This window comes from Sparus aurata, chromosome 5, assembly GCF_900880675.1.
Source record: "Sparus aurata chromosome 5, fSpaAur1.1, whole genome shotgun sequence".
Lineage (NCBI taxonomy): Eukaryota > Metazoa > Chordata > Actinopteri > Spariformes > Sparidae > Sparus > Sparus aurata.
This window is the reverse complement of record NC_044191.1, coordinates 24,116,482-24,143,419: the sequence shown is the minus strand read 5'-3', so window position 1 is coordinate 24,143,419 and position 26,938 is coordinate 24,116,482. Positions and strand designations below refer to the sequence as shown.

At 41.7% G+C, this 26,938-nt stretch overlaps 1 protein-coding gene across 3 annotated transcripts in view; it reads left to right on the top strand.

Moving 5' to 3' along the window:
• The window catches only part of LOC115581522 (transducin-like enhancer protein 4), a 37,110-nt gene extending 13,514 nt beyond the window's left edge, over positions 1 to 23,596 (top strand). For 2 of the 3 annotated variants that reach the window (XM_030416670.1, XM_030416672.1), the window contains exons 5-20: positions 2,547 to 2,609; positions 6,161 to 6,235; positions 6,842 to 7,043; positions 9,578 to 9,594; positions 16,212 to 16,328; positions 16,985 to 17,038; positions 17,136 to 17,288; positions 17,528 to 17,660; positions 17,863 to 18,050; positions 18,508 to 18,584; positions 18,698 to 18,947; positions 19,037 to 19,284; positions 19,572 to 19,719; positions 20,750 to 20,900; positions 22,528 to 22,604; positions 23,128 to 23,596. In XM_030416670.1, coding sequence (XP_030272530.1) covers positions 2,547 to 2,609; positions 6,161 to 6,235; positions 6,842 to 7,043; positions 9,578 to 9,594; positions 16,212 to 16,328; positions 16,985 to 17,038; positions 17,136 to 17,288; positions 17,528 to 17,660; positions 17,863 to 18,050; positions 18,508 to 18,584; positions 18,698 to 18,947; positions 19,037 to 19,284; positions 19,572 to 19,719; positions 20,750 to 20,900; positions 22,528 to 22,604; positions 23,128 to 23,235 — 2,061 coding nt within the window. In that variant the 3' untranslated portion in view covers positions 23,236 to 23,596. The remainder of the gene's footprint in view (positions 1 to 2,546; positions 2,610 to 6,160; positions 6,236 to 6,841; positions 7,044 to 9,577; positions 9,595 to 16,211; positions 16,329 to 16,984; positions 17,039 to 17,135; positions 17,289 to 17,527; positions 17,661 to 17,862; positions 18,051 to 18,507; positions 18,585 to 18,697; positions 18,948 to 19,036; positions 19,285 to 19,571; positions 19,720 to 20,749; positions 20,901 to 22,527; positions 22,605 to 23,127) is intronic. The other variant, XM_030416671.1, reaches the window with a different exon arrangement.
• Positions 23,597 to 26,938: the final 3,342 nt, after the last annotated feature.

Below are 26,938 nucleotides of genomic sequence, written 5' to 3'. Positions count from 1 at the left end.
CGATGGATCAGACAATTTCCCGTTTAAAAAAAAAAAAAAAAAAAAATCCGACCTGATGTGGAGAGAGAGAGAGAGAGAGAGAGAGAGAGAGAGAGAGAGAGAGAGCTGTGTAATCTTTAAAAGCCAACCCTTGGGTTCAGTAGAAACATCTGCCGCATACAGAGAAGGCTGTGCAGGTGTGAACATGGTCGTGTTTATGTGCACCACCCTGCTGCAGCGTTGCTTTGTAGGTGCGCTCTCATGGCCTCTGGGGGCTTCTGTTACCACTGATACCAGAGCAAAGTTCACCTCCATCAAGGTTACATACAAACAAACAGGCCCTTGACAAGGTTACTTGCTTCTTCTGCATTTGTGTCGGACTTGGAGATAGTCTCTCGGTCCATGATGGATTTCTCAGCACAGCTGGCTCTTAGTTTAGCTGATTGCAGTGACAAAAGTCATGTTTTCCTTCAGCTGTCTGCCTCAGTGGACTCTCACGAGGGCCAGATCCTGGGTTTATATTTACAGATCATGCATTAGGCTGGAATTGATTGATGTTAAGAGAGTGCAGTGGTGGAATAACCTTACAGAGATGCTGAAGGATAAGTGGTGTAGCCTTTATACTCTTACTGATATTGATGTCTGGAGTTAGAAAATCATTAACTGGTTGATAAACAATCTTGATGCCAATTTTGATTCGTTTTTTTTCAGTGCTCACTGGTGGACAAATTATGTAGTGATGGAACTGTTTTCTTCTTATATTAGATTATCTCGGTAGCAATTTATCTGAAATGAATTGATACTATAAGTGGTCATTGAATGTGGGATACAGAAGGTTAAATGTCCCGTAGTTGGTGCTAAATCTTGCTGGGTAATATGTCTCTCAGTTGTATCTCTCAAATTTTTTGTTTTACAGTGTTCTTACTCCACTTCCAAAATACTAAAATGGAGATTTAACTGACATTTGTGATAATTGTAGATTTACTCAAGGGTGCAATATGTAAGGATGAGCCACCTGAAGAATTCATACTCAAAACAAATCATCAGAGTAGCTGCTAACTGCTGCTAACTGTGGCTGCTGTTAGCTAGTCTGAACTGGAGGACCTGGAGCACTGGGGGAAATGTTGGTGTTTATATCGCTAGTACAGGGGCTTTGGACCGGGACAAGTCAGGGTTATCTGCTTAGCATGCTTGCTTCAGTAGTTATCTCTGCAACACAATACTATATGTAGATGTCATGCTGTCGAAGCTTTTTAATGTTTTTCACTAAACTTTTACGCATTGCACCTTTAAAAATGCAAATTGTTACATATTACAGTCAGTTTATAGGTCTAGGGACGGACTTCTGCAATAAAGCATTCTGTGGCTCCAGAGGGACCTTTTAAAAATCCCTAAATGGGGCTTAAGATTACAAATTTGAAAATAAAACAAAAACTTGAGTCCAGCTGCTCAAGGCTCCGTAAGGCTGTTGAGTCTGTCAATTCTCAGGTTGCATTGTGGGTAGTGTTACGCCAGGTTTTTGACAAGGAAGACGAAAGTGTGGATTGAAAAGAATAAATCTCTCTCGACACTCAGCGATAAAAAACAATCCCGCTGTTCTCTGTTGTGGCGTTTGCTGGACAGACTGATGTTTATTTTTACTCCATTATTCTCTCATGAATGGTTCAGACAGCGGGGTGAATATTAAGTCTATGGCATCGCGACAGAAATGACACCGAAGAAGACATGATATTTATAGCCCGCGGCGGATGTTTTTCAGTAAGTTGACAAAATCAATTCTGACTGTAATGTATAATAAGAAGTTTGAAGCACATGAAATGAGATTATTAAAAAAGCTAATAGCTGATATCTTTTATAAAGCATGTCTATCGTTCTTTGGAGTCAGTTGATTTGGCTTCAGAGAGTGCTGTCTTCGGGGGGTGTGTTTCCTCTGTTTTGGCGATGCCGAGTTGCCTGTGCACTCTCCAGAGATCATCTTTAAATCTCACAGTGTGGGTGGTACGTGGACGTCTCCTTTTTTCTTGCGCTCATGTTTTCATTCAGGGAAACCAAGACTCATCTTGCGCATCCTTGAGGTTGTTTTGTAAAGCCGATTGTTTACATCCATCTTTACCTGGCTGCAGCCTTCTTCATCTCCCCTGTCTTTGCTGGCGCATTGCTGCATATCTTGGCCTGACCATCACTTGTTGTTAAGTGAAATTGTGTGACACCATTAGCAGGACTGTGTATTGTGCATCTTGTGTGAATACGTGCATGAGATAACCCAAACAGGGACACACAGGTCACCTTTAAGTGCCATACTGTATGTTGAAAGCCTAAATTCCTGTGAGCCAAAGGAAAAAACAAACAGCAAATCTGAAAGCTGAAAACAACAGTTAACATCAAGTTACTGTTGTTTCATGTTAACCGGCCCTGATGTGGAAATACTGTGCACTGTTACTTGAACTTAACACACATTAAACCGACTTCATGTGAGCATTTGTAGGTTACATGAGGACGACGCCTTCTTGTCTGTTCGCCAATTTGATGCTGATTGTGTTTCCCTCGCCCACCTCTCTGTCTTGCAGGCAGAGATCGTCAAGCGGCTGAACGCAATCTGCGCCCAAGTCATCCCCTTCCTCTCCCAAGAGGTGAGAAATGCAAAAAAATGGCTGTCACTGTGAGTTAAGTCAGAGGTGGGAGAGAGAGTGAGAGAGTGAGAGAGAGAGAGAGAGAGAGAGAGAGAGAGAGAGAGAGAGAGAGAGAGAGAGAAAGAGAGAGAGAGAGAGAGAGGGTCCATAGAAGGAGGAGGAGTGTGTGGTGGATTGTGAAGCAAAACAGACAGTAATGGACACACACACATGCATCCATACTGCCTTGTATGTGTGTGTGTGTGTACACACACACACACACAGATTATCCTGGGCTAATCCTCCCTGCTCGGGATAGGCAGATATGCTCTGAACTTATTAAATGTCTCCCACTAACATATGCAGGAGCCAGCGGCTGAGTGTGTGTTTGTGTGTGTGTGTGTGTGTGTGTTTGCTTGTGTGTCTGTGTGTGTGCGTGCATGCGTGTGTGTGAGACAATTCTTTTGTTTGAGTTTATTTTGTGCTTGTGAGTGTGTGTTTGCGAATATTTGTCCACCTGCATACACATAAAACATGCTATACATGTGTGCAAGATACAGTTGTAGGTGTGAGACGTGTGTTTTTATACAGTGTGTTTATTATGGAATCTTAAGGTGTGTGTCTGTGCGTTTAGCTGATAAATCCTTCCTCTGGAGGAGTCGAATGTGTGTGTACGTGCATGTGTGTGTGTGTGTAGGGGTGGGAACAGCAGGAAGGAGTGAGTGTGGGACTCCAAAGCTCTCCTCCAGATTAGCCATGGATTAGGAGGGTTTAGGGTGGATTAGGAATAATGGCATTAGACTGCGGTGCTGCTACACAGCCCCGAGGCCCCGCAGAGAGGGGAGGCAGGGAGAGGAAACGGCTTTTACCGCTTTGTTTTGATGCACAGCCTCGTTTGCTGGCTGTGCGTACAAAGTGTAACACAATCATATTATTATTGTGCAGCGAATCACGTCGACTTGTGCGCGCGCGCGTGTTTGTTAGAGCGCTTTTGTTTTTATTTTTATTCCTGTCGTTTTCTCACATTGTTCCCGGTCGCAGTTTGGAAATTTCTTTGACAGCAGCATTGTCGTCGCTAATAGGATGATGTATCCGTCAAGCTGCTGTATCGAGCAGTAATTGCTCGGTTTGAGAACCAATATCAGAATTTATGCCTACATATAGTTGTGCATTGGCATGAATCGAGGATCAGTCTCCAGTCAGATGTGTCTTTCTACTGCTTTTTCTTAAAATTGACTTTGTTTCCTAATTTGTTTTTTTTTTGTATCGATGTTTCCTGTCTTGTCCAGAAATAAAAGGTTTTCTAGACAAATTTTTGCACTCAGTAAGTAATGGAATTGATAAAAGTAGATTTTTGGTGTTACAGCAAAACTGATTTAATACTGCAGCACCAATCTGACAATGTTTTTGAACAAACCCAGCCTTAAATACGACATTAGTTAACAAGAGTTTTAGTGATTGTGTTCGTTTCATTATGACAGATAGTGGCCAATCCAGCTACCACCAGCGAGACACCATTTCTGATTTAAAATGTTTCGACTTGAATTGCCGATTCCAATTGTTCATTCTTTCTCAGAACCATAATCAACAGCATCCAAAAAAAACTTCTGTAACTTTTTTTTTTAAGGGAAATTCAATTATATGTTCATAATAAAACACTAAATGTTATATATGTAATAGAAAGTACAAATTATAAGCCATTTAAATGGACTGAAATGTCTAAGTGGACTCTAGCACAGGTATTTATGCAGTGTGTACTGCTATATATGGGACTCTTTTTGTGAAAACTAAAAGTTCACTGCTCTGGCTCAGACAGTAGATCCTTATCCTCAAAGTAAATGTGCATATTGTAATCCTTTAAAAAGTTTTACCCAAAAGAACAGATCGCAACACATTCCCTCTTCAACTCAAGTAACGTTGCTGACTCAGCTCTGCTCGGTGTCCGTCTTGACTCCGCTCCCACGGTGAAACAAACACTGACCTGAAAATTTAAATGAGTCCGCATATTTTTGGTAAATCACATAAAATATTGTGTTTCTGCCTTTTAGTTTCAGCTGGTGGAACTGAAAGTAAGACGTGTGCAACATGACCAGCACAGAATTGGACACAGCAGACAGTGTCATATTAAAAACCAGCCAATTCCAGACACTCCCTGGTCAATTGGTGCATCTCTACTAGCCAGTACTATTTTAAAAAATAAAATCTAGCTTTTAAGTTTTTTACAGGGAGCTTTTGACATTTACCGTCTTGTTTTCCTTTGCAACTGTGTTAAAAAAAGTGTGACAGCTTCGTTGATCTGTGCACGTGTTTTCTGCTTTTAAGTTGAAGTAATTTGTGCTCGTCTTGCTCAGCTAATGCCGACAATCAGAAACACAGTGTTAATTAGTCTGGAAAGGTAAGAAACAAAGCAGCATTTAGATGTTTAAGATGCATAATGACTTGGCTGAGACGACACAGTGAATCTTCTGTTAAAGAATTTCTGGTGCCCGTCCCAGATCTTTAATTTAATTATTGATAATAACGATATAAAAGCTGTTCGCCAGCGATCATCAGCCCGGGTGGATTTTTGCAGGCGCGTGGGTCACGTTCAGGCCAGTCCGACTCGGCCTGCAGAGGTGTAGCTGAACTCGATGGTCAGGTTCATTTCCACACCAGATAAGCTCTTTCATCTCTGCCCTACTTTGATGTTTGGCGCTCCTGGATGAATCTCGCTGCACTCTCTCTCACCGTCTGCATCCGTCTTTCTCGCTCTGTACCCTTTGGATGACTTTGCCCTGTTGGCTGTCTGTCTCTCTGGGTGTCTGTCTGTTTCTCTCAACAAACATCTCCATTTCTGTCGAAGCTTTAGCCGATATACACCATCGTGAGGCATGTGGGCAGACAACAGATTTGTCAAGAATGTATGGTTATGGTTAACTGTTGTGCAGAATCTCTCTTGTGTACTTTGGTGTTTACATCAGGATATTTGGTGTGTGTGTACAGATGCCGAATCTTGATCCTTCCCCCTTTGGACCTCGCTCTGCCCCACCGGTTCTCAGATTCTGCGGTTCTGGCCTTTGCAAGTCACACTTGGGCAACTAGTACGCCCCTAATTAGCTGCTTATTTGTTTTATCTGGTGAGTTTTAATGAACGTGCTGGTAAGTGTCCAACTGTGAGGATAAATAAAGAGCAACTGGCAGTGATGACTCAGAGGTGTTTCAAGTTCTTGTCTGATGGTATTTAAACTGAATCGGGTCAGAGCTGCGGGCTGGATGTTTTTTGTCCAGAAACGTATGAGGAACAACATATACGGTTTGTGCTACAGCCTAGTCCGAGACAGTTTCTCAGGTTTTATGATCAGTGCCTCTGCTGATTGATAGTGAAGTGTGCGTCAGTCAGTCGAAAGTGTGAGTGACTCACAGACGGCTGTGATTTAGCTGCTATTCATGTTTGACTGAAAAAGCAGTGGCTTTGTTGTGATTTGAGAAAAAAAAGCAATCCCAAACAGATGCGAAGGATGATGCACGGATCGTTTAGTCCCACGTTCTGTTTTGATGTCTCACTTTCTCACTTTGTCTGTTTTCTCTCCCAGCATCAGCAGCAGGTGGTGCAGGCGGTGGAGAGGGCCAAGCAGGTCACCATGGCCGAACTCAACGCCATCATAGGAGTGGGTGTATTGCACGCATACACATGCACACAATACCTATCAGAGGGAAATGTTGGAAAAAGTGGTAGAGAGTCACACAAAAAGATAATTTTTAAGGTGGAAGAGGAGCCAGACACTGATGCTAATGCTAAATGGACAACTGGAGATATTCATTCACCAAAAGTTTGTTAGATTGGGATAGTGCTGTCATGGCTAGGATACTAGGACAGCTTTTAATTAGTGAGATTTTAGACGTGAGACATCGATATTTGTTAGTGCGGTTGTCTAGTGTTTTTATTATATTTCCAAAACGCACCTGTTGAGCAGCGTTACAGTGTTGCAGCATTCTCCTTCAAAAAAGAATACGGAAAATAAAAGAGGTTCAGTGTGAGAGGTTTTTCTATTTTATTTTCGATGTCATATAATATGGTACCCAGAGACTTTTACATGTTTTGAGAAAACTTAAATACTTAGAATATCTACAATACATCTAGTATTGGCCAGGCTCTAGCCAGGCTTTTATTTGGTCTCCCCCTCTCCTCAGCTCTCCCTCCCGTCTGTCGTCCACCATGCCGACTGCTTCAGGTCAAACAGTAGCATCACACTAATTATTGTTTCGGTGTTCAGCAGCAGCAGCTCCAGGCGCAGCACCTCTCCCATGGCCACGCCATCCCCATCCCGCTCACGCCACACCCAGCTGGCCTCCAGCCCCCTCTGCCACCCGGGGCCGGCACTGCCAGCCTGCTGGCTCTGTCCTCCGCCCTGAGCCACCAGCTGCCACTCAAAGATGAGAGGAAACACCATGATAACAATGGCGAACAGCCGAGAGGTAAGGTCCGCTCTGCATGTGTTTGTGTGTGTGTGTGTGTGTGTGTGTGTGTGTACAGTAGGTGTTGACGTGTTTATGTCAGTATGTGTGCAGGTGTCGGCGTCTTCATGTCTGCAGTCAGTCTTAGGACGTATTAGTGGTTATTTGTGTGTTAAACAGTCACAATGGAAAGTTTTGTTTTTGTTGATTACTTCCTCCTCCATTTTTATTTAATACAAACATTTATTTAAATTTGACTTAGCGGTCACATCGAGGAAAGATACAAACATGAATAGAGATAAATAAATCTTCATAAAATTGTTGCATCATTCTTCATTTTATCTCATCTTCTTCACTGTTGAAATGTCTATAATGTCACATTGTTGGATCATATTAGATATTAGCTTTTTAGTTTGCTGTATGTAGCAGGCTAAAATACCATCTTTTTTAAAAAAGAATACAGACAAACCTCTATAACATGTCAGTATTCAATGCAAATGGCTAGTTATTGATAAGCAGAAGTCAAATGTGTTTAAAAGACAGAAAGAATTAATCTTATATCTTTTGTTCAGCTCATGAGACTAATTCAACGTGACGGGAAACTTCAGTCAAAGTTATGAAATATACCACCTCTGTTATTGATGCGGATGCTTAATTGTTAGTAGTCTGAATGAACAGCAGTTAAAGCAATTAAAAACTGATTTGTCATTATGCTATTTTAATTGGCCTAATAAGGAGCGATACACAAACACCATGATGCCTCTCTTCTCTCGTACACGCAGAACGCCTCTATTTCTTCTCCGAGCTGACTTTGAGCTCAAGCAATTAATTACAGTACATAGAGGCTGTATGTGTGTGTGTATGTGTGCGCGCGCGTGTGTGCACGCGCGTGTGTGTGTGTGTTTGTGTGTGTGTGCGCGCGTGTGTGTGTGTGTATGCGTGCCTGTGTGCGTGCGTGCGATAGAAACAGTGTGTGCCAGCTCTTAATTACTCTGTTGCAGCATGGCTGTGAAGGTTTTTACAGTGCAGCAGAGCTGTTAACCTTGCCCTGTAGCTGCAGTAAAGCTAACTCAGGTAATACTTAGCCCCATTAGGAGCAAAATCAATAACAATCCTATTCCGTCTCGAGCCGAGTTCCTGTGAGTGGGTGTGTATGTGCGGGATTACAGGTCTTTTTAAATGCAGTTCTTTCTTGTAAAGCAGGCTGTTATCTATTTGGTGACTTTGTTGCTAGACTTAGTGTAATTTTGACCCTCTAAGTGCCTCAACGTACAAATCTAGCAGCTTTTTGGTAAGTAGGTACAAACAACTTATCATGTGTGCATCTATCTGTATTTAGAAGGGCTGCACAGTTAATAATACAATACTGTCGATATCGCTACATGGCCAAGTGCAATGTCCAAATACAAAGAAGAGGCGATTTTTGGATTAAAGAGGCTCTATGTAACATTATGCTGCAATTTACCTATATTTATCACTTCTTTATCAGCCATATATGAGCAGATTGTATTGTGACGTGGAAAATTAGACCTTCCCCCTTCTCTCTTAGTTGCCTATACAAGCCCATGGACATTTTTTTTTAAAGTTAATGCTGCTGGACTTCTCTCTTTTGGGTTTCTTTGTGATGGACTCAGATTTTCCACGACAGTCCAAAGGATGTGACATCATGTACGTTCTCGAGTGCCTCGTCTCAGTGCTATCTCCGCTCCGCCAACACAGAGAGCAACTGTAGCTAATGTTTGATTAGAAGTGGAGTCCGCTAATAGAAAAAACCTGCTTCTAGCACAACGCAGAAGTTCCACAGAGCCCCCTTAAGATAATATATCTATAAAAAAAAACAGCATTGAGCACTGTGGTTCTGCAGAGATGCCCAGACTTACACATTTTGTCCTTCAGATGTATGAAAACATATTTGTACACACCCCAACAAATGTCATATCATCATGATTGTAATAGTTGTTTTCAGTGAAAATTTCCAGTTTGATACAAAAATCATTATTCCCACCGATTATTTTTTTAAAGAATTATATTATGCAGCACTGATTTAACTATATCTACTAGCCTATCTAATCAAAACAGACCTGGTCATCACAAAACTTTCATTGGAAAAGTGTGTTTTTGTCCTCTTGAAGCCTCCTTCAGAATTTAAGCACCTTATGGTTCCTCGGCCATGATTCAACTTTCTAAATGATGAATGTTGTTTCCCCTGCAGCTACTGTAATACTTCATGGGTCTTATGCAAACACTGTGTGCGTTGTTAGAATGACTTGGCTGATGTTGCGGCCCGTATATAACCATGTACTGTTGCTTTATTTCCCTTCATCACATTTCACTTAACAAGTTGCAGACTCACTTGTAGAATAATACAATAGAACATTGAGTCTTAGTTGACATTAAGACCATCCCAGAAAACGTCGCAATCTCTCTCATGTCTTTGTGTGTGAGACTTTTCCATTATCAGTTTTTTTCATCTGTGCGTCTTTGTATTTTTGTGCTTTCACATAACATTCATTAATCAGTTCCTTTATTCTGTCTCTTGCCCTGCACCTCCTCAGATAGAGACTCAGTCAAGGTAAGTCCAACCTTTATGCTCTCTTTATTATGGACTGATGAGTGGCTCTAGGTTCTTTTTTAAATTAACTTTTTTTCAGAATGTGTTTCTTTAGTGGATATCAGACTTAGGGTTAGGGGTTGGGATGCAATACAGTTTAATGAAAGAAAAAAACGTTCAAATATTTCTACTTCATTCATTTTCAGTTTTAACACGACCGCCAGTGGCTGAACAATAATATTTGATATTATGCAAAGAACATGACGTGAGACTGACGTATCTGCCATCCTTGTTCAGATCTTTGTCAACTGTGAGGGAGGAAAATATACAGAAAATCAACTTTAGTGTCCAAATATGTTATCACACATATGGTACGGCATATTCTTTGCATACATTACACTTACCACCGAGATTGTTGTCAACTTGTTTGTTACAAAATATGTTGCAGGTAAAACAAGCTATAGCAGTGTTGTGTACAAAAACAGTTACTGTCTGTAGATGAGTTTTTGAATGTTAGATAATGAATTATATACGTAGATATAAAACCTTTTTGATGTTCCCTGCTGTATATTTCAACACATAGCCTACTATCGGATAAAAAAAGGAAATTACATGAGTGCCAAGTAGGGCTGGGCGATATGGACCAATAGTCATATCCCGATATATTTTGGCTGAATATCGATATACGATATATATCCCAATATTTTTATTGCACATTGAGAGCAAATGTTCAGTCAAAGTCAAAGCCAAATATGACATGTGGGTGGGAATTTCATCATTTTAGGGGCAAGTCCATTTGGCCTTCACTTTTTTTTTTTCAGGGGCACCAAGGCCACATGACAGGGCACAAAGACCACTAAGTAAAATTTGTTGATTTACCTTTCAGACTGATACCATAACATCCTAATTTATAATAACACATGGATTATGTATCAAAACGTTTTTTAAATACCAATATCAAGTTGATGTTACATTAGAAAACAGTTTGTTTTTTAAGTAGGGTTAGGGTGAGGTGAGTTTTGTGACACTATACTGAATATTAATGTTATTGAATATTTCTCCCAATAGAAATTCCCCAAAATTATGGCAAAGCACATTTTTTCCCAAACAAAAAAAATGTAGAATAACCAGCAGGAGACCACTGATGTGTGGAATGATTTTGGTAACAATACACTCTGAATAATAGTGAAGTTATTGAATATTTTTTCTAGTTTCTCTTTTCGGTGTCGCACTTTGTGGACGGTCCCTGCGCCCTCGTCTCACAGCTGGCTGACCATACAGACCAGAGTTAATGTCCAGACACTCGTTTGGATGAAAATACGGTTGTAGCTCGTTGTCTACCTTACTACCGTAGGAAAGAGCCGTCAGTTGTGTTTTAACAAGGTTTCACTTATGAGTTATTGATCCGGGAAGTTCGAATCTGTGAATATATTTCCAACTTTACCGGACTAAATCCTACCACATAAGTCAGTCACGTATCATATCAAACCGGCTGCGCTCGCTGTGCTTTAAGTTTCGTTCCTCTGTTTTGAGATGCTGCTGCTGTTTGAGAGGCTTTCACGTGAGATCATCGTGATGATGAGACTCCACCTGCGCGAACTGCGGAGTCACTGAAGTTACAGAGGCCACTGTGGCCGTACAATGATTTTTTTTCATGGGGCATCAAGGCCGAAGTGCGGGGCAACAATAGTTTGTTGAAGAGTGCCGGAGTGTCTGTTCCAGCCCCCCCTCTCTGTGCATGAAGGAGGAGGGGCGCGGGGAGCAGTGCAGAGAGCTCCGGGTCAGCGGCTTGCCCGGAGCAAGGATCACAGTGCAAATTTTAACTATATCGATATACGCGATAGGGTCAAATTCCATATCACATTTAAAAAATATATCGATATATGTTTTATATCGATATATCGCCCAGTCCTAGTGCCAAGTATTCATTACAACATTAGTACAGTATTTACCCACCCATTGTCAAACTTGGTTTTCATTTTTCTTTAACTACACACCTGTAAAACGATGCGACTGCGGACCGACAGACGAACATGTAAACACCTGCCAAAGTATTCAAAACTGCTTCTATGGATGTTCCGCTACAGTGGGTGTATCCAGAAACACACTTCGCCACGATGACACACACACACACAGACTTAAAGGTAATAACGTTACCAGCCGACACTGTCACGGCTGGTAGATCTTATGATTTTTGGAAATTAATACAAAGAGGAAGGAAGAAGTGGCTGAAAAAGAAACCCCAAAGTGAGCAGAGGGGGAAAAACAGCACCCATCTGACTAGTGAAGGAAGGAGGGAGCCGAAGGAGGCAACGGAGCAACATTACATCCAGCACTTGTAGTAATTAGTCCCTTAAGCAGAGCTTTTTTTCCCAAGGCAAACATTTGGTTTGTTGAATACTCAATGAGCAGATTAGCATTTCTTTATTCCGGCAGCCTGAGCTCACACACACACACACACACACACACACACACACACACACACACACACACACACGCATGATGTTAACGTGCTGTGTGTGTTCTCTGGTGTTTTGGACTAGGTGGAGACGGGAGGAATGTTTAATATGTTATCTCCTGCCCCCCATGTAGTTCATCCTCCTCCACACACATACACACACACACACACACACACACACACACACAGCTGTAGGCACCATGATGGGAGCGATTAGCAGAGTGCATGTGTGCCCATGAGTGTGTTTGTGTGTGCGTGTGCGTGTGAGGTCGTCAGATATCAGAAGTAAAGATAGAGGGACCAGAATGATGAATGCCTTTCATTAGTGCCCTGTGAGAACACACACACACACACACACGCACACACGCACACACGGCCAGCAGTCACTTCATGGAAGCAATAAGCCCCTTGTCAGTGGTCTACAGTTGCCTTGGCAACAGTTCACAGGGTACAGTGTGTGTGTGTGAACATCTGTGCCTTAATGTCCTTGGTGTTAGCACCTCATGCGCGGATGAAGGTATATTGGTGTAGACGCACATGTACGTCTTCATACTCATTGTTGGCCGCACCGGCACTTTTGTAGTCGTGGTGTGTTCAAGGACTCCTCAAGTCTGTCAGTGTACTGTAAATGATTGTAGGTTCGGTTGTCAATGCCATTCATTTCTGCTATTGTTACTTAGACGCTTCCTCTTCAGTCAACTGTTTAATGAAAGGAGATAAGGGGTTTGGAGTAGCTGCAATTAAAGAGATAAACAAGAGATTATTTTTAAAAATGGAACGATCTAATTTGTAATCGCAGGCTACGTCCTTTTATGTGCTCTATATTTAGATAACTTATTTCCAAAAGAGGCCGCATTCACATTTAGACTGACCTTTAGAATGTTTCAACAGTTGCTCTTTTTTTTCTAAGTTGTCCCTTTATTTTTCTCTCACTGGTAACTGAGGTTTTACAGTTGTGGTCTGTGTCTTTGTCTATGGTGGGATGCTCTTTTTAAAAAGTCTGTACACAGTGGACGGCTTAGTCTTCCACACGCTGTGTTGGCTGCGGACTAAGAAGCAAATTGAATGGAAACAGACCCGCTGACTTGAACTCAGATTTTGTGGTGTGAAGCTGACAGACAAAGGGAATAAAACAAAGGTAGACGTGTCTTTTTCTCACTACACATCTGCAAGAAGCAAACTACTGTCTTGGTTAAGGGAAAGAAAAAGACAACAGGGAAGGTAGAAGACAAAAAAAGTATAAATTTAAGATACAGTAATGGTGTCCATGGAGCTTCTCAATCATATTTTTGTCCGGATGTTCACATTTCTTTTTTTCTTGCATCCATGCAGGCATAAAAGCTGAAGTTCAGAGTTCATTTGTTGATATTACATGATGTTGTATTACATTTCACTGTGTTTTCTTTTAGCATTTAGGCGTTTGAGTAATTAAGCTGCCACATTTCCTTGAACTGAAAGAGCAACTCTCTCAGAACTGCAACCCTGGTGCCCTTTAGCAAGGTCCAGAGCTGCTGACAGCCAATCAGATCAGCCAGCCTTCAGATAGGAACTGTGCAATCATGAGCAAGGAGTCCCTTAAAAGAGGAGTGTGTTACTATCAGTGATCATGACCTGAAGTGAGCAGGAAAGATTGTGGCTGAACCCTCCCACCACCTCAGAAACAAAATGCTTGAAACGTTCTCCTCTGTCAGTAGGCCGCGCTCCATCGAGACCAAGACCTCACATCTGCTTCTTCTTGACTGCAGCTAGTCTCATCAAAAGGACACTGACTGTTATTCCGCCCCAAACACCCTGAAATCCACATTAATGTGAAGCCTCGCCATCTGACTCACTGCATAGCATTAATTTGTGGCTATTATCTCCGCACAGTGCACATATTCTAAATACTTCCTGCTGTGGACATTTGCACATTCCATTCCCTCGTTTCAGATGCTATTTTCATTTTCAAAACAGATATATTTTACATATTCTTTTCTAAGTGTGTGTTTGCGTGTTTGTCAGAGAGATTAGTGAAAAACTATGGCCTGATTCTCATTAAATCTTGGTGGAAAACTGCAGCATTAGCCAAAGGAGAACCCATTAACTTTCAGAGTGGGTCTGGGCAGTGTTTCCCAATATACAATATAGAGTTATACCATTATAGCCAATGTTAAAATAAAATATAGCGTAGGTTTACTCAATACAGCTGTTTGCTGCTAACTTTAGCAGGTGCTGTGGATGCTTAACTAGCCCCGCTTAATTATTCGCCAACACTCGTGTTCGGTTCAATGTTGTCAACTTCAATTTCGTCAGGTCTGCTCAGAATGTTCTCGTCCTGTTCCGCACTTCTCTTGTCGATAGTTTCAGTTTGGAGCCATGTTTGAAGTGTTTTTGAACCCTTTATTGTCCTCAGTCAGCTCACTATCTTGCCATCAAAGTTTGAGTTTAGCTTGTAACTGATCGTGGTTGGCGTAATTTGAGTCTTGACTTTTCTTAAATTTTTCTTCTATATGTTTGCTGTTTCACACCAAAACACAGAGGCAAAGTCCTTGTATGTGAAAGCGTGCCTGGCATTAAACGTCTGATTGTGATACTTCCCTCAATATATGTAGTATAAAAATCACATCTGCTTAGAAATAATCCAAAACCAACTTCGTAAAAGTACAGAATGCACTTATATTTATAATATTAATCTGTAATCAGCCAGTATCATTCACATTTTAATGAGTTTATGCCCCTCTAATTTGTTTTTAATCTGCAATGCGACCCAAACATCCACCTTGAGGATTTCCCGCTTCGACTTCATTTAACATTTAACATCCACGTTAATATATACAAGAGCAGCCCGGTTATTCAGAGCCTTCTCGCTACTGGAGAGACACCAAAGAGTCGGCCTGTTTGCGAAACTGAAATTGAGCAGCGAAGGCAGCAGGTATCAGAATCAATTTGAAGCTATGAGGCAAATATAATTATGATGTGCTGCTAAATGAATACTTTCACCCGGCAATGCCGCGCACTTCCTCTCACTCACAATGCTTCTACTGCCTGGCAGAGGCTTCATTTGTCTCTGCAGCGAAATTAATTTGCCTTGATGTTTTTGAAAGAGCTAATTTGCAGGCTAATTAACCTAATCAGTCTGGGAAGGGGAAAGACAGAGAGGGGGCTCAACCTGCTCTGTCTCACTCATGAGGAGACACGCACACCTGTAAAACACACTGACGCCTCAACGCTGTTCTCACATATGGAGAACGAAAATGTAAACAGGTACAAGTGCTGCATGACCACACACACACACGCACACACAGCGAACCTCACTCCTCCCCCACAGAATCTTTGTCATCAACACTTGCAGCACGGCAAAGGGCAGCGAAAAGGTTACAAGCGTGAGTTAGTGGAAAGGTCGAGTTAAAGGTCCTGCTTTATTTTTTCTTCCCTCTGTCCGTCGTCTGCCGGGGTAAGGAGCGCCTCCCAATGTGAGATGCACAGAGAGAGAGAGAGAGAGAGAGCGATCAGCAGGGACAGGCGGAGCAAGAGGGGAAATGTTTAGTTGACCTTATTTTGATCTTTGCTTCTCAAAGAGGATTAATCCTTCAGTAATGGTATTTAAAGGATGCCATATTTGATTAAGGAGAGAGAGACATCAGCGGACCGACCGCCCACCCCTCCGCCCAACATCTCAAAATAATGCTGAGTTCAAGCCATGGCGGTGTAGTCGGGCTGTCAAGGACGCAGCGCTGCTTTGTTATCGCATGATACGGTGGAAATGCTTTGAGAGGCAGAGGAGTTTTTAAAGTGATGCAGAGCATGGTGTGGCATCACTTTCCGGCTGCTTTACTCTAATTTAGCTCAAAGTGGAAGTCTTGACACGTTCAAAAGATTGGTATGATTTAAGTGGTTGCTTTTCACCAGGCAGTAGACGTCAATAACATTCCTCATACAATGATTTATATAAAACTAGACGCAAGAGATGGCGTCTATTCAATCCAATAACATACATCAAAAAAAAAAAAAGTTTTAAGCTTCCTGTCTTTGGTGAAAAGGTAGTTTCAAAGAAAACCGTTTAAAGTGCTTCATAGACGTTAAAAAGTAAAGCAGGTAGCAATAGAGCAGGGTTATTTTGGAGTTGCAGAGAATCTTCAGTCCAGGGGAAATTTTTGCTGATCCAGCTTCTTTCAAGTAAACCCTTCTTGTTTTCCTCCAGAGCTCGTCCGTGTCTCCCTCGGCCAGTTTTCGGGCTGGAGATAAGCACAGGAGTTCAAGCGATTACTCCTCCGACAGCAAGAAACAGAAGACGGATGATAAGGAGTCTACACGCTATGTGGGTGAACACACATGTTTGTTTCCTCTGACTTCATGAGCACATTTTTTTCTAACAATGTAAAGGCAGAACTACCATCAGCTACACTTTGGGTCCAATATTCACCACTTAAGAGACAAAAGGGGTGTTCTGAGTTTTTCGTTGGCAATTTAAGCACAGTGAGAGAGAGACCTGACATGTCAGAGGTCGTTGCTTGGTTTTGTACTCGGTGTGTTGCAGTTTATGGTTTGTACTGCAGCCAAACGAGCCATCTGGATGCTACACAATGGAACCGTTTTGACCACTTTATCTGATAATTAAAACACGCAGACATACAAAAGGAAAAATGCCACAGGGATGATTAGTCTTTATGGTTTTCTCTCAGAACATTCATTATTCCATATTAAATTCAGATTTTATTGTTATAAAACAATTACATTTTATGATTACCATTTTACCATCAAATAAATGGGATGATAAATTGGATAAAAGCACTGGGATCTGTATTTTCAGAGAGAGAGATACATTTTCTCCCAAAGACCCCTCATAAATGTACGCATAGAGGAAAGAGGAAGACTGTCCCTTTGATCCAAAATGCTGCGCACAGGAAATGCACATGCAGGTTTTATACATACAAAAGTGTCTTAAGTATGTGTCTCTCCATGCACCCCTCCCAGGAAAGTGACGGAGAGAAGAGCGATGACAACCTGGTAGTGGACGTCTCCAACGAGGTATAACAGTTTAGCAGGATGCCGTCTTTTGTGTAACCTGATCAGAAAAAAACATGACTCTATCTGACTCTCCGATCTTTGTGCTCACTCACCACAGGATCCAGCGTCTCCTCGAGGAAGTCCTGCCCACTCACCCCGGGAGAACGGCTTGGACAAGCGTCGCCTGCTGAAGAAGGACGCTCCACTGAGTCCTTCCTCCATCGCCTCCTCCAGCAGCACACCTTCATCCAAATCCAAAGAGATTAATTTGGTGAGTCATCTGGGTAATTATAGCCCTCTGATCTTCTTTTTCATCGTTTCTCTGGGTAGTTTTTCTAATTTTACACGTTCATGAGAATCATGAGCTGTAAAAGAGAATAAAGGTTTAGTGTTTGGTGACTTGTTGGTCAGCTGACGATGAACTATAAGATAAAAGATATCTTCTCCATCTGAATTCAGTGTTTAGATTAGTGTTTGTGAGTACGAAGACTTTGTCTCTTTGTGTTGTAGAATGAGAAGTCCACAACTCCTGTGTCAAAGTCCAGCACCCCCACATCCCGCTCTGATGCCCCGACACCCAGCAGCACCTCCACCCCAGGCCTCAGGACAGCACCTGGTAAACTGACAGGAGTCGAGGCACTGGGTGAGTGTTTAACACAGAACACGAAACTTCTCTTGAAACTGTTTTGATTAGCATAAAGATAGTCATCTCATTTTGAGCCAGAACATCATAACGTTTGATTCACGAGCTGTATCAGATCAGATGTATCAGATAAAACATGCCCTCTCACCTGTAGGCTAATGTAAAAGTCCCAACTTATCAGACAGTGTTTTGTCTTTTGTAGCTCCTGGTCTCCGTACACCGTTGGCGGTGCCCTGCTCGTACCCCAGTCCGTTTGGAATGGTTCCCCACCCGGGTATAAATGGAGAGCTGAGCGGAGCGGGAGCAGCGTACACCGGCCTGCATAACATCTCCCCACAGATGAGCGCGGTGGCTGCGGCTGCGGTGGCAGCTTACGGACGGACGCAAGTGGTAACCCGACACACACGCACTGTACATGTTCCAATTAGGATTGTTTTAAAAGTGACTTCATTTTGTTATGGCTAGTTTTGTATTGACTGATATATTATGGAGCTTGCCTCACATTGTAATACTGTCATTCAAATGGTCTAGAAATAACATTTATAACTTAAAAAACTGACTTTTATGTTTCAACCTAATTCAGCCTGTTACATTATAGGACCCCTAATCATCTTCTGACCTGCTGACAGTGCGGTGACTTTGTAGTTTATGGTCAATTAATACATAAAACCCGACATACGACTTGCAAGCTGCGAAAGGCAGTTCATGTCTTGTCATGAAGAAGTAATTCCAGTTTAAACACACGGTGTCAAACAGTATATAATGGTCATGATACCAACAGCTCTGGTTTTTGTGGAAAGTGTTTGTGGTTGAATTGTTTCTGAGCTCTTTTCCTCCTGTTCTCTAGGTGGGATTTGATCCACACCACCACATACGTGTCCCTGGCCTTCCTCCAAACCTGTCGGGCATTCCTGGTGGAAAACCGTATGTTTCCTCCGACCAAATACAGACACGGTGTTAAATAAATCAAAAGTTATTTCCTCTTCTGTGTATTCTCTGTCCTCTCACCACCCTGTGGCACCTTTTCTTTCCTCCAGAGCTTACTCCTTTCATGTAAGCGCTGATGGACAAATGCAGCCTGTGCCTTTTCCTCCGGATTCACTGATCGGTCCTGGCATCCCGCGCCACGCACGACAGATCAATACTCTCAGCCACGGGGAGGTGGTGTGTGCTGTCACCATCAGTAACCCCACGCGTCATGTCTACACCGGCGGCAAGGGTTGCGTCAAGGTGTGGGACATCAGTCATCCGGGTAACAAGACCCCTGTGTCCCAGTTGGACTGCCTTGTGAGTGCAATGACCCTTACATACATGAGTCTGCAATGTAACATATTCATTAACAGTAAAAAAGTACTCCTGTGCGTCTGTCACACCAGAACAGAGACAACTACATTCGCTCCTGCCGGCTACTTCCGGATGGGCGGACTCTCATTGTGGGGGGCGAGGCGAGTACTTTGTCAATCTGGGATTTGGCTACACCGACTCCGCGGATCAAGGCTGAGCTGACTTCATCAGCACCCGCATGTTACGCTCTGGCCATCAGCCCCGACTCCAAGGTCTGCTTTTCCTGCTGCTCCGATGGAAACATAGCCGTCTGGGATCTTCACAACCAGACTCTGGTTAGGTATGGAGCATCAGCATCAGTCAGTTTGCCCTTGCAGACATACAGTAGACCACTGTTTCTTACCCATGTATTAAGAATGCCAGAGAGTCTCACAGCATCACTGATATGTTCTCCTGATGTTGGCAGAAGGTCTGTTAATCACCGGATCGTTGTTAATCAGTCCAGGGTTTATACTCAGGATGTGTTACGGATCATTCTTGAACCTCCAAAACTCCTGCGAGTTCTTTGATTTGATGATAACTGCACCATTGCACATGGGTTTGTTTGACTCGAGTGTTCGTCTGCAGGCAGTTCCAGGGCCACACGGACGGGGCGAGCTGTATAGACATCTCTAATGACGGGACCAAGCTGTGGACCGGAGGCCTGGATAACACCGTGCGGTCCTGGGACCTAAGGGAGGGACGGCAGCTGCAGCAGCACGACTTCACCTCTCAGGTACACATTTTCACAGACAAACACACCCTATTAGTGCAAAACTACTTCTACTGCTGTTAGAATATGGTACAGATAGTAGTTTGTGTCACAGTTGTGTGGTTTGTAGTTTGTTTAGTCAGTAAGCTGCACCCAGGATTGCTTTTTATTATTATTTGGTGGTTAAAGAAAAAGGCACAGATTGTTGAAAATTGTCCATTTCAGGACAAGTCACAGCCATTTGCAGTTTGTGTGATTACACTCTCAGGCTTTGCTTTATTGCAGTAATTTACAAGCTCAGTTCAGAACATTTAACCCACAATAAAGGCCAGATGGAGCCGTCTGCTCAAATACCTTTAACACTAATAATAATGGCAGTTGGAATTTAGTATTTTTTTTTCAGGTGAGCAGAAGAGCAGCAATAATTGACCATTACTGCAATTTTTCCTGAAAAGACTCATTTCACAAACTCAGTGTCTACTGGGGAAGGTGAGTGTGCACTGAAGAGAGGGCAGGGCGAACAAAGAGAGAGAGGTGGAAAATGGAGTGCTGATGTTGCCTTATAATATCTGTTCTCAGCCTCGTAAACCTCCCAAAAAATACAGCTTTTTTTTTTTTTTTAGACCGGAGATTTGGCATAGAAAATACAGGATTGTATTTACAAGGTTTGTGGAGACACAAGGTGTAATCTCTGTGTGCTATTTTGGTCTTTGGTCATAAAATGTTGTGTTTTAAAAAGAAAATGACTTAATTACTCAATCGTGATTTTTCCAGCAGGACTTTTGCTGATACTTAATATGATTTTAGAAACTGCAACAACCATCTGTTTCAACAGATTAGCACATCAGGGACTGAAATGTTTGCTTGTAGAAAAGTAGAAAAGCATACAGACGACTTTTGCCAGCATACATAGATATGTTAATATCACTGCCCACCCCCGCACCCCAAACACAGTTTTCATGCGAAGAAAAAAGAAGGTCAACTAAGATTAGAAATGATTATGTATTTCATTTATATGAACTATAAGAGCCATAACAGCTGGGTTTGGTTGCAGATCTTCTCGCTGGGATACTGTCCAACGGGAGAGTGGCTGGCAGTGGGGATGGAGAACAACAACGTGGAGGTCCTACACGTGACCAAACCTGACAAGTATCAGCTCCACCTGCATGAGAGCTGCGTGCTCTCGCTCAGATTCGCTCACTGTGGTAAGAATCAGCAAACCTATCGTCAGGATTCTGTCTTCAAACATGTTTCAACCAGTGTGTGTGGAGAGATCTTACGTGATTGTCCGCACCGAGTCCTGGGGAAAATGGCTCGTTGATTGTATTATGTGTGAATTCATTAAAACTGTTATATGTGTCGAGTGAAAATAAGCAGGTTTATAGTGCTACATGGCAAGTAAAAGGATGTGGGAATGTGACAAAATGTGGCAGGTTTGTGTAGGAGACCGTGAAAATGAGCTGAAATGTGAATTTACAATGTAAATGAAGGTGATTTTCCGAAGAAGGCTTTGTACAGCCAGAAATCATGCTGAACTGGTCTACAAGACATATGAATTCAAACAAATTATTACCTTTTTTTATATTAAAAATCAAGACTCCATAAACTTGAGTCAGCTAGCGTAGTTCAAGCTGAAGTGTTAGCATGAATTATTTGCAGGAGCAAATTGATTATTTTGATGTTTACATTCAAATCAAATCAAATCAAAATGATGGCACTGATATTGTGACTTACGGGCTATATAAATACATCTTATTTATATAGCCCTAAGTCACTTAATGCCTTAAATTAACCAACAAGCCTCTACTATAGTTTCATTTTAAAGGTATCAGTTTGTCAGTACTGTATTGCAGATAACTAATAAACGACCACGCTTAAGTTTAAAAAATATCCCTACATAATAAGCATTTTGAGCTCATGCCAACAGTATTTGAGTATTATATCATATTTATCCCATTAAAACTGGATCAATTCGCCCTCCAGTGGTTAAAATGAGAAGCTGGTCTTCAGTTGGACATTTATCACTATTCAAGGATTTCAGAACATTGTGTGATAACATTTTGCATGTTACTCAAGTGTAACGCCATAGGTAGACTTGAGATCCTGTTAATCTAGGTTTCCCCTCAGATCTATGAAGAGCCGTAAGGGGCATTATTCAGAGTTATTTCTCACACACACACATGAAACCAGAATCATCATACAATTTAATTAAATACACACACATGCACATACAAGTGGAAACACTTTCACGCACACAGTTAAAATATTCTCTCATACACAACTGACATGTATAAGCTCACATACACAAGTGTATGAAGGGCTGTTGGGGACACAAGTCCGATGCTTTCACATACATGGCTGAAGCACTCTCACGCAGATAACTAGAATGATTTCATTCAAACACTCAAGTGTGAATGCGACAGGTAATTCTGAATAATGTTACCAACAGCCCCTCATGGAGTCACCTTTTCTTTCCTAAATGTACACAGTTTAGTATTTTACAAGACTACATGCAACATTTCCACTCAGTTACATGTTGTTTCACTCTCCACTGACTATCTCATTCTGTGACTAAGATTTACTTTGTTTGCACTGTTTCTAAAGTATCCTAGTGTTGTTAAACAATGAGTCATTATAACTCACTATTATTAGGTTTATCAAATAAATAGTTACCCCTGCACCAAATATAAAACAATATAAAGCCGATAGTTGTTAAGAGGGGACTCCCGAGTCAAGAGATCTATCAAGACGAGATTTGTTTGAGCCAGTTGTTGTGCTGCTTGTACTGTCAAAATCCTGATCAGGCCTAATGTGGTTTGCCATCCTCCGCAGGGAAGTGGTTTGTGAGCACAGGAAAAGACAATCTGCTCAACGCATGGAGAACCCCATATGGAGCCAGCATATTCCAGGTAAGTGTGGAAAGATGTAGCATAAGAACATAAACATGGATGACAGGAAGCTGAGAGGCAGAGTACAGTAAGGTCTAATGTTCAGAAAGTTACAGACTTAATTCAGAACTGTTCTGCTTACTGGCTATCAGCTTTTTGTGGAGAAAGTAAAAAGTTAAATGGTTATTCATGGCCAGGAAAGGTTGTGAAAGGTGTGCACTCGAGTGGAAATCAGAAATCTTTAAAAATAAAAATGTAGCCACACGCTCACCTCCCTTTTGGGACTTTAACTTTTTTATGAAGGACACAAAAATTTGAACAAAAAGCCTTTAGGAAAGTCTGGACAAGGAAGCACGAAGTTGCAGTGGGAGTTAAATGTGTGACTGTACTTGAGAAATAAATTGAATAAAAGTCTCCCTGTCTATCAAACACATGGCCTTCATCCCTTTTCTCAATTTTTTTTTTTTATATATATATAAATATATATATATATATATATATTTTTTTTTTTTACATTTTCATGCATGTGTCACTCCCCTTACAGTCAAAGGAGTCCTCCTCAGTGCTGAGCTGCGACATCTCCATAGATGATAAGTACATCGTGACGGGCTCAGGAGATAAGAAAGCGACTGTCTACGAGGTCAACTACTAGGAGGGCTGCGGTTGTTCACTGACAAGGCCATCCTTCCTACCAGGCACTATGTGATGTCTCTGTCATCAGTGTACAATTCTTAATGTGTATAAAATGGATTTGCGAAGGAACTAACCAAACAGACCGAGTCTTTCTTGGACAACAACCTTTTGACTTTTGATTCCAACGGGATAAAAAAAAACAAAAAAAACGTGAAGAACTGAGCACAGAAGATTTTTCTTTTTCTACTGAGTGGCTTTTTAGTTGTTGTGAGGATGAGTGGATGTCCTTGTGCACCGGATGTGAGAGGAGGCTGTCGTTGCACCACATAACATTCCTTCATACTTTAAGGCCTCTGATAAACTTTTTTTTGTTTTATCAACACATTTGTAGCTGCTTGTCATTGTTCAAATAATTTGTCATTTTAGTGACTGGCGCCAGAATATCGTGTCTGAAACCCTCGGTACATAAACATTCTCTACTAAACATAGAAACACTTGGGAGGGTCACTGTTTTAATGTAAATATCATGGGAGAAACAGCAGCTGTGATGACGAGCTCTAGAAGTTTCTCTGCTATTGTTTCTTGTCGTTTCTTGAGAGTCCGCTGCCAACCGTATTCCACATTTCGATATACTTCTACTACACTCTGAAGGAACACGGGGGATACGCAGCGTTAGCCATATCACGCACATGTTACGTAACAGTGTGTAGGATTTGGTAGCATGTAGTTGTGTGGTGGAAGGTCGCAACCAACTGAACCCCCCTTGCCTATAATGGCCACCAAAAACTGCAAAACTACCCCCGAAAGGCCACCTGTAGAGCCAGAGTTTAGTTTGTCTTTTCAGGGATACTGAGGGAAGATTGAAGAGGACCAGCTACCTCTGTAGATATAAAAGGCTCATACTTAGGCGACAAAATCAGGGGAATATACACTAATGAAAACATATTCCCACATAGCCGGACCTATCATGAAACTGTCATGATAAAGAAAGGTCGGGCTGAAGATCACTGCAGAAGAAAAGGAAAAAACTACTAGCTTGTTCAGGTTCGTACCGTTAGCAACAAGGTTAGAGTAAGTGCTGGTTTGGAGGTTGCTGCTGTTGTTTCTTCCTGTAGCGGGCAATAATTTTGAAGACAGTAACACATAGCCTACTGACATAGGCAGCCATTGTGAGGCTTTTACTGCAGTCTACATCCAGTGAGTCTGATTAATGGAAATATAAAAAAAAAAATTATGAACTCTCTGCCAAAAGATCCCCCTAAATCCTACAAACTGGACCTTTAACATGTGGTTGAAAACAAGTCTATCCAAGGCTTTATTCTATATTTGCATAAAAGCTGAACTGTTTTATCAGTATGAGCTTGAAAGGCAGCCGATCTGTCTCATTCTTGTCTACAGGCACTGTATGCTTATACCTCATACCAAATTTGCCTTTTTTTTTAATGTCAAGGCAACTTTTTGTTGGTTATGTTCATCAGTATCATCAGCCTTATAAGTGTCTGGAAAAAATAACATGTCCTTAACAAGCCTGCTCTCACGCTTAGCTTAGTTCAGCATAATGTTCCCCCATATTTTCAGATGTAGTGCTAAGCTAAGCTAAGTTGCAGGTTCCAACTTCATATTTACCGTTCAGACATGAGAGTTGTATAGATTTTCTCATCTTGATCTCAGCAAGAAAGCAAACAATAATATTTCCCCCAAATCTTTGTGCAGCTTGTGTCTATACATACCTGCTGTATGTGTTAATTACATGTTTTTTTTTCATTTATTTCCTTTCACAACTCTCATAATTCTTAGCAAGGTGTGAGCTCAGTCTTTGTGTGTGTGTGTGTGTGTGTGTGTGTGTTTCGATCCTGTGGGCGATGAACAAATAGACTAACAAGATTGCCCTCACTGCCCTCACTACTGTGTGCCCTTTGCACTTGGATCTGCCCCTTCAGTTCAGACTCTTCTCTGTTCAGACTCCTCTGAATGCTCGCTGGATTCTGTCCGACAGTTATTCAGTAAAAAAAAAACTGTTTGGGTGGTGTCTAGAGGTCAACCAGCCCTCCATTCCCTGCCTGGATCTTTTTTTGTTTGAACCTTTGGACAAAAAAACAAGTGGTCAGCGATATGCTCGTGATTTCTCTTGGATTTACGTCTGTTGGCTTGTAGAAATAACACAGTGCCTTTATGCTGCTACGCTTATGACTCCATCTCGTCCTGCTGAGTGTTCAACTACACAGAGATGAAACGTGGTGGACTCTGCTGTTGGAGTGTTTTTTTTGTTTTGTTTTTTAAAAAAGAATACTGTCCTGTACATCTTGCAACATTTTAGGATGGGTTTTAGTAAAATAACAACAAAAAAAAGATCCGCAAAGTAACACAAATGGTAACCAAGAATATCCAGCTCAGTTTGTATCAGTTGTCCTTTTTGCTGAACACATGCACGTGAAACATACTACAGCTGATTTAGTCTGATTGTTTGAAGCACGGCGCCATTAACCGGATGTTTTTGACGTATTCTTCACTGTGCTTTTCTTTTCTGCTTTCAAGCTCTGTCCTTGTTGTGTTAATATTTCATTTCTGCTGCAACCCCCTGACCATAAGAAACTTATTTACAGAGAGACCTCGAAAAAAACACAGCACAACAGTATTTATTGGCAGGGATGCAAGTCCCTGATAGATACAGCAACAACAACCATCTCTTATCCAAACCTAAACAGCCATTTAAAGGAGACACATGATGGTCATTATAACATTAATCATTTTATTTTGTGCTACAACTAGAATAGGTTTACATGCTTTGATGCTCAAAAAAGTCATACTGTCCAGTGCTGCCGTGCTTCCTGTATGGAACGCTCTGTTTTAGCTCCTGTCTCTTTAAATTATACAAACCGGGGACAATGTGACGTACAGTAATGTCAAGAAGTCACGGAATTCAAGGCAGATTACTGACAAGGAGTTTCAGAAGCAGTGTTTTCTGTGGGAGAGAGGCGGGGACTTTGGGCTTTTTACCTTTCAAGACCTTTTCACATACAGGCTACACAAGAGCCTATATAACACATTTAAGGAGAGGAAAAAACGAAAAGAGCATTTTAAGACTAAACTAAATTATCTCGTTGATGTTACGTGGCGTAAAACCTATGTTTCTGGCTAACTCCTTTCTCACAAGTGCAGCAACTGCCATGTGAACCAAATTTATGGCAGGATTATGTAGAAATTGGCCTTTTAGTTTCTGAGTGCAACACCCCTGTTGTTAATACAAATCCTAAGTCTAAAACAACCTGCTGACAACAAACAAAACTCATTACATCATTACAATGGTATGTGTTGAAAACTTGTAGCAGTGGCGGTTCTAGACCAGTTTTAATAGGGGGGCCAGGTTGGGACGGGTTTTTTGTGAGGGGGCACATACAACCCAGAAAAAAAGATAAATCCCTCATTCAGACAAAACAATGTTTACAATTTCAGCAATTTTGATTGGGTAGTAAACTGCTGAGACACTTTATTTCTGCCTTTCCCTTCAAAACAAAATCATTGCAAGAAATCTGTCATTGTATTATTGATGCAGACTCCCTGTCGGGGGGGCCACAGGGGGGTCCAGACTCAAAGTTACGGGGGCAATGGCCCCTGTTGGCCCCCCTCCCCAGAACCGCCCTGAAGTAAACATGTATGTAACACGGTGATTTGATACCCCCCCCCAACAAATCACACAGAGCAGAAACAAGTGATAGGGGGCA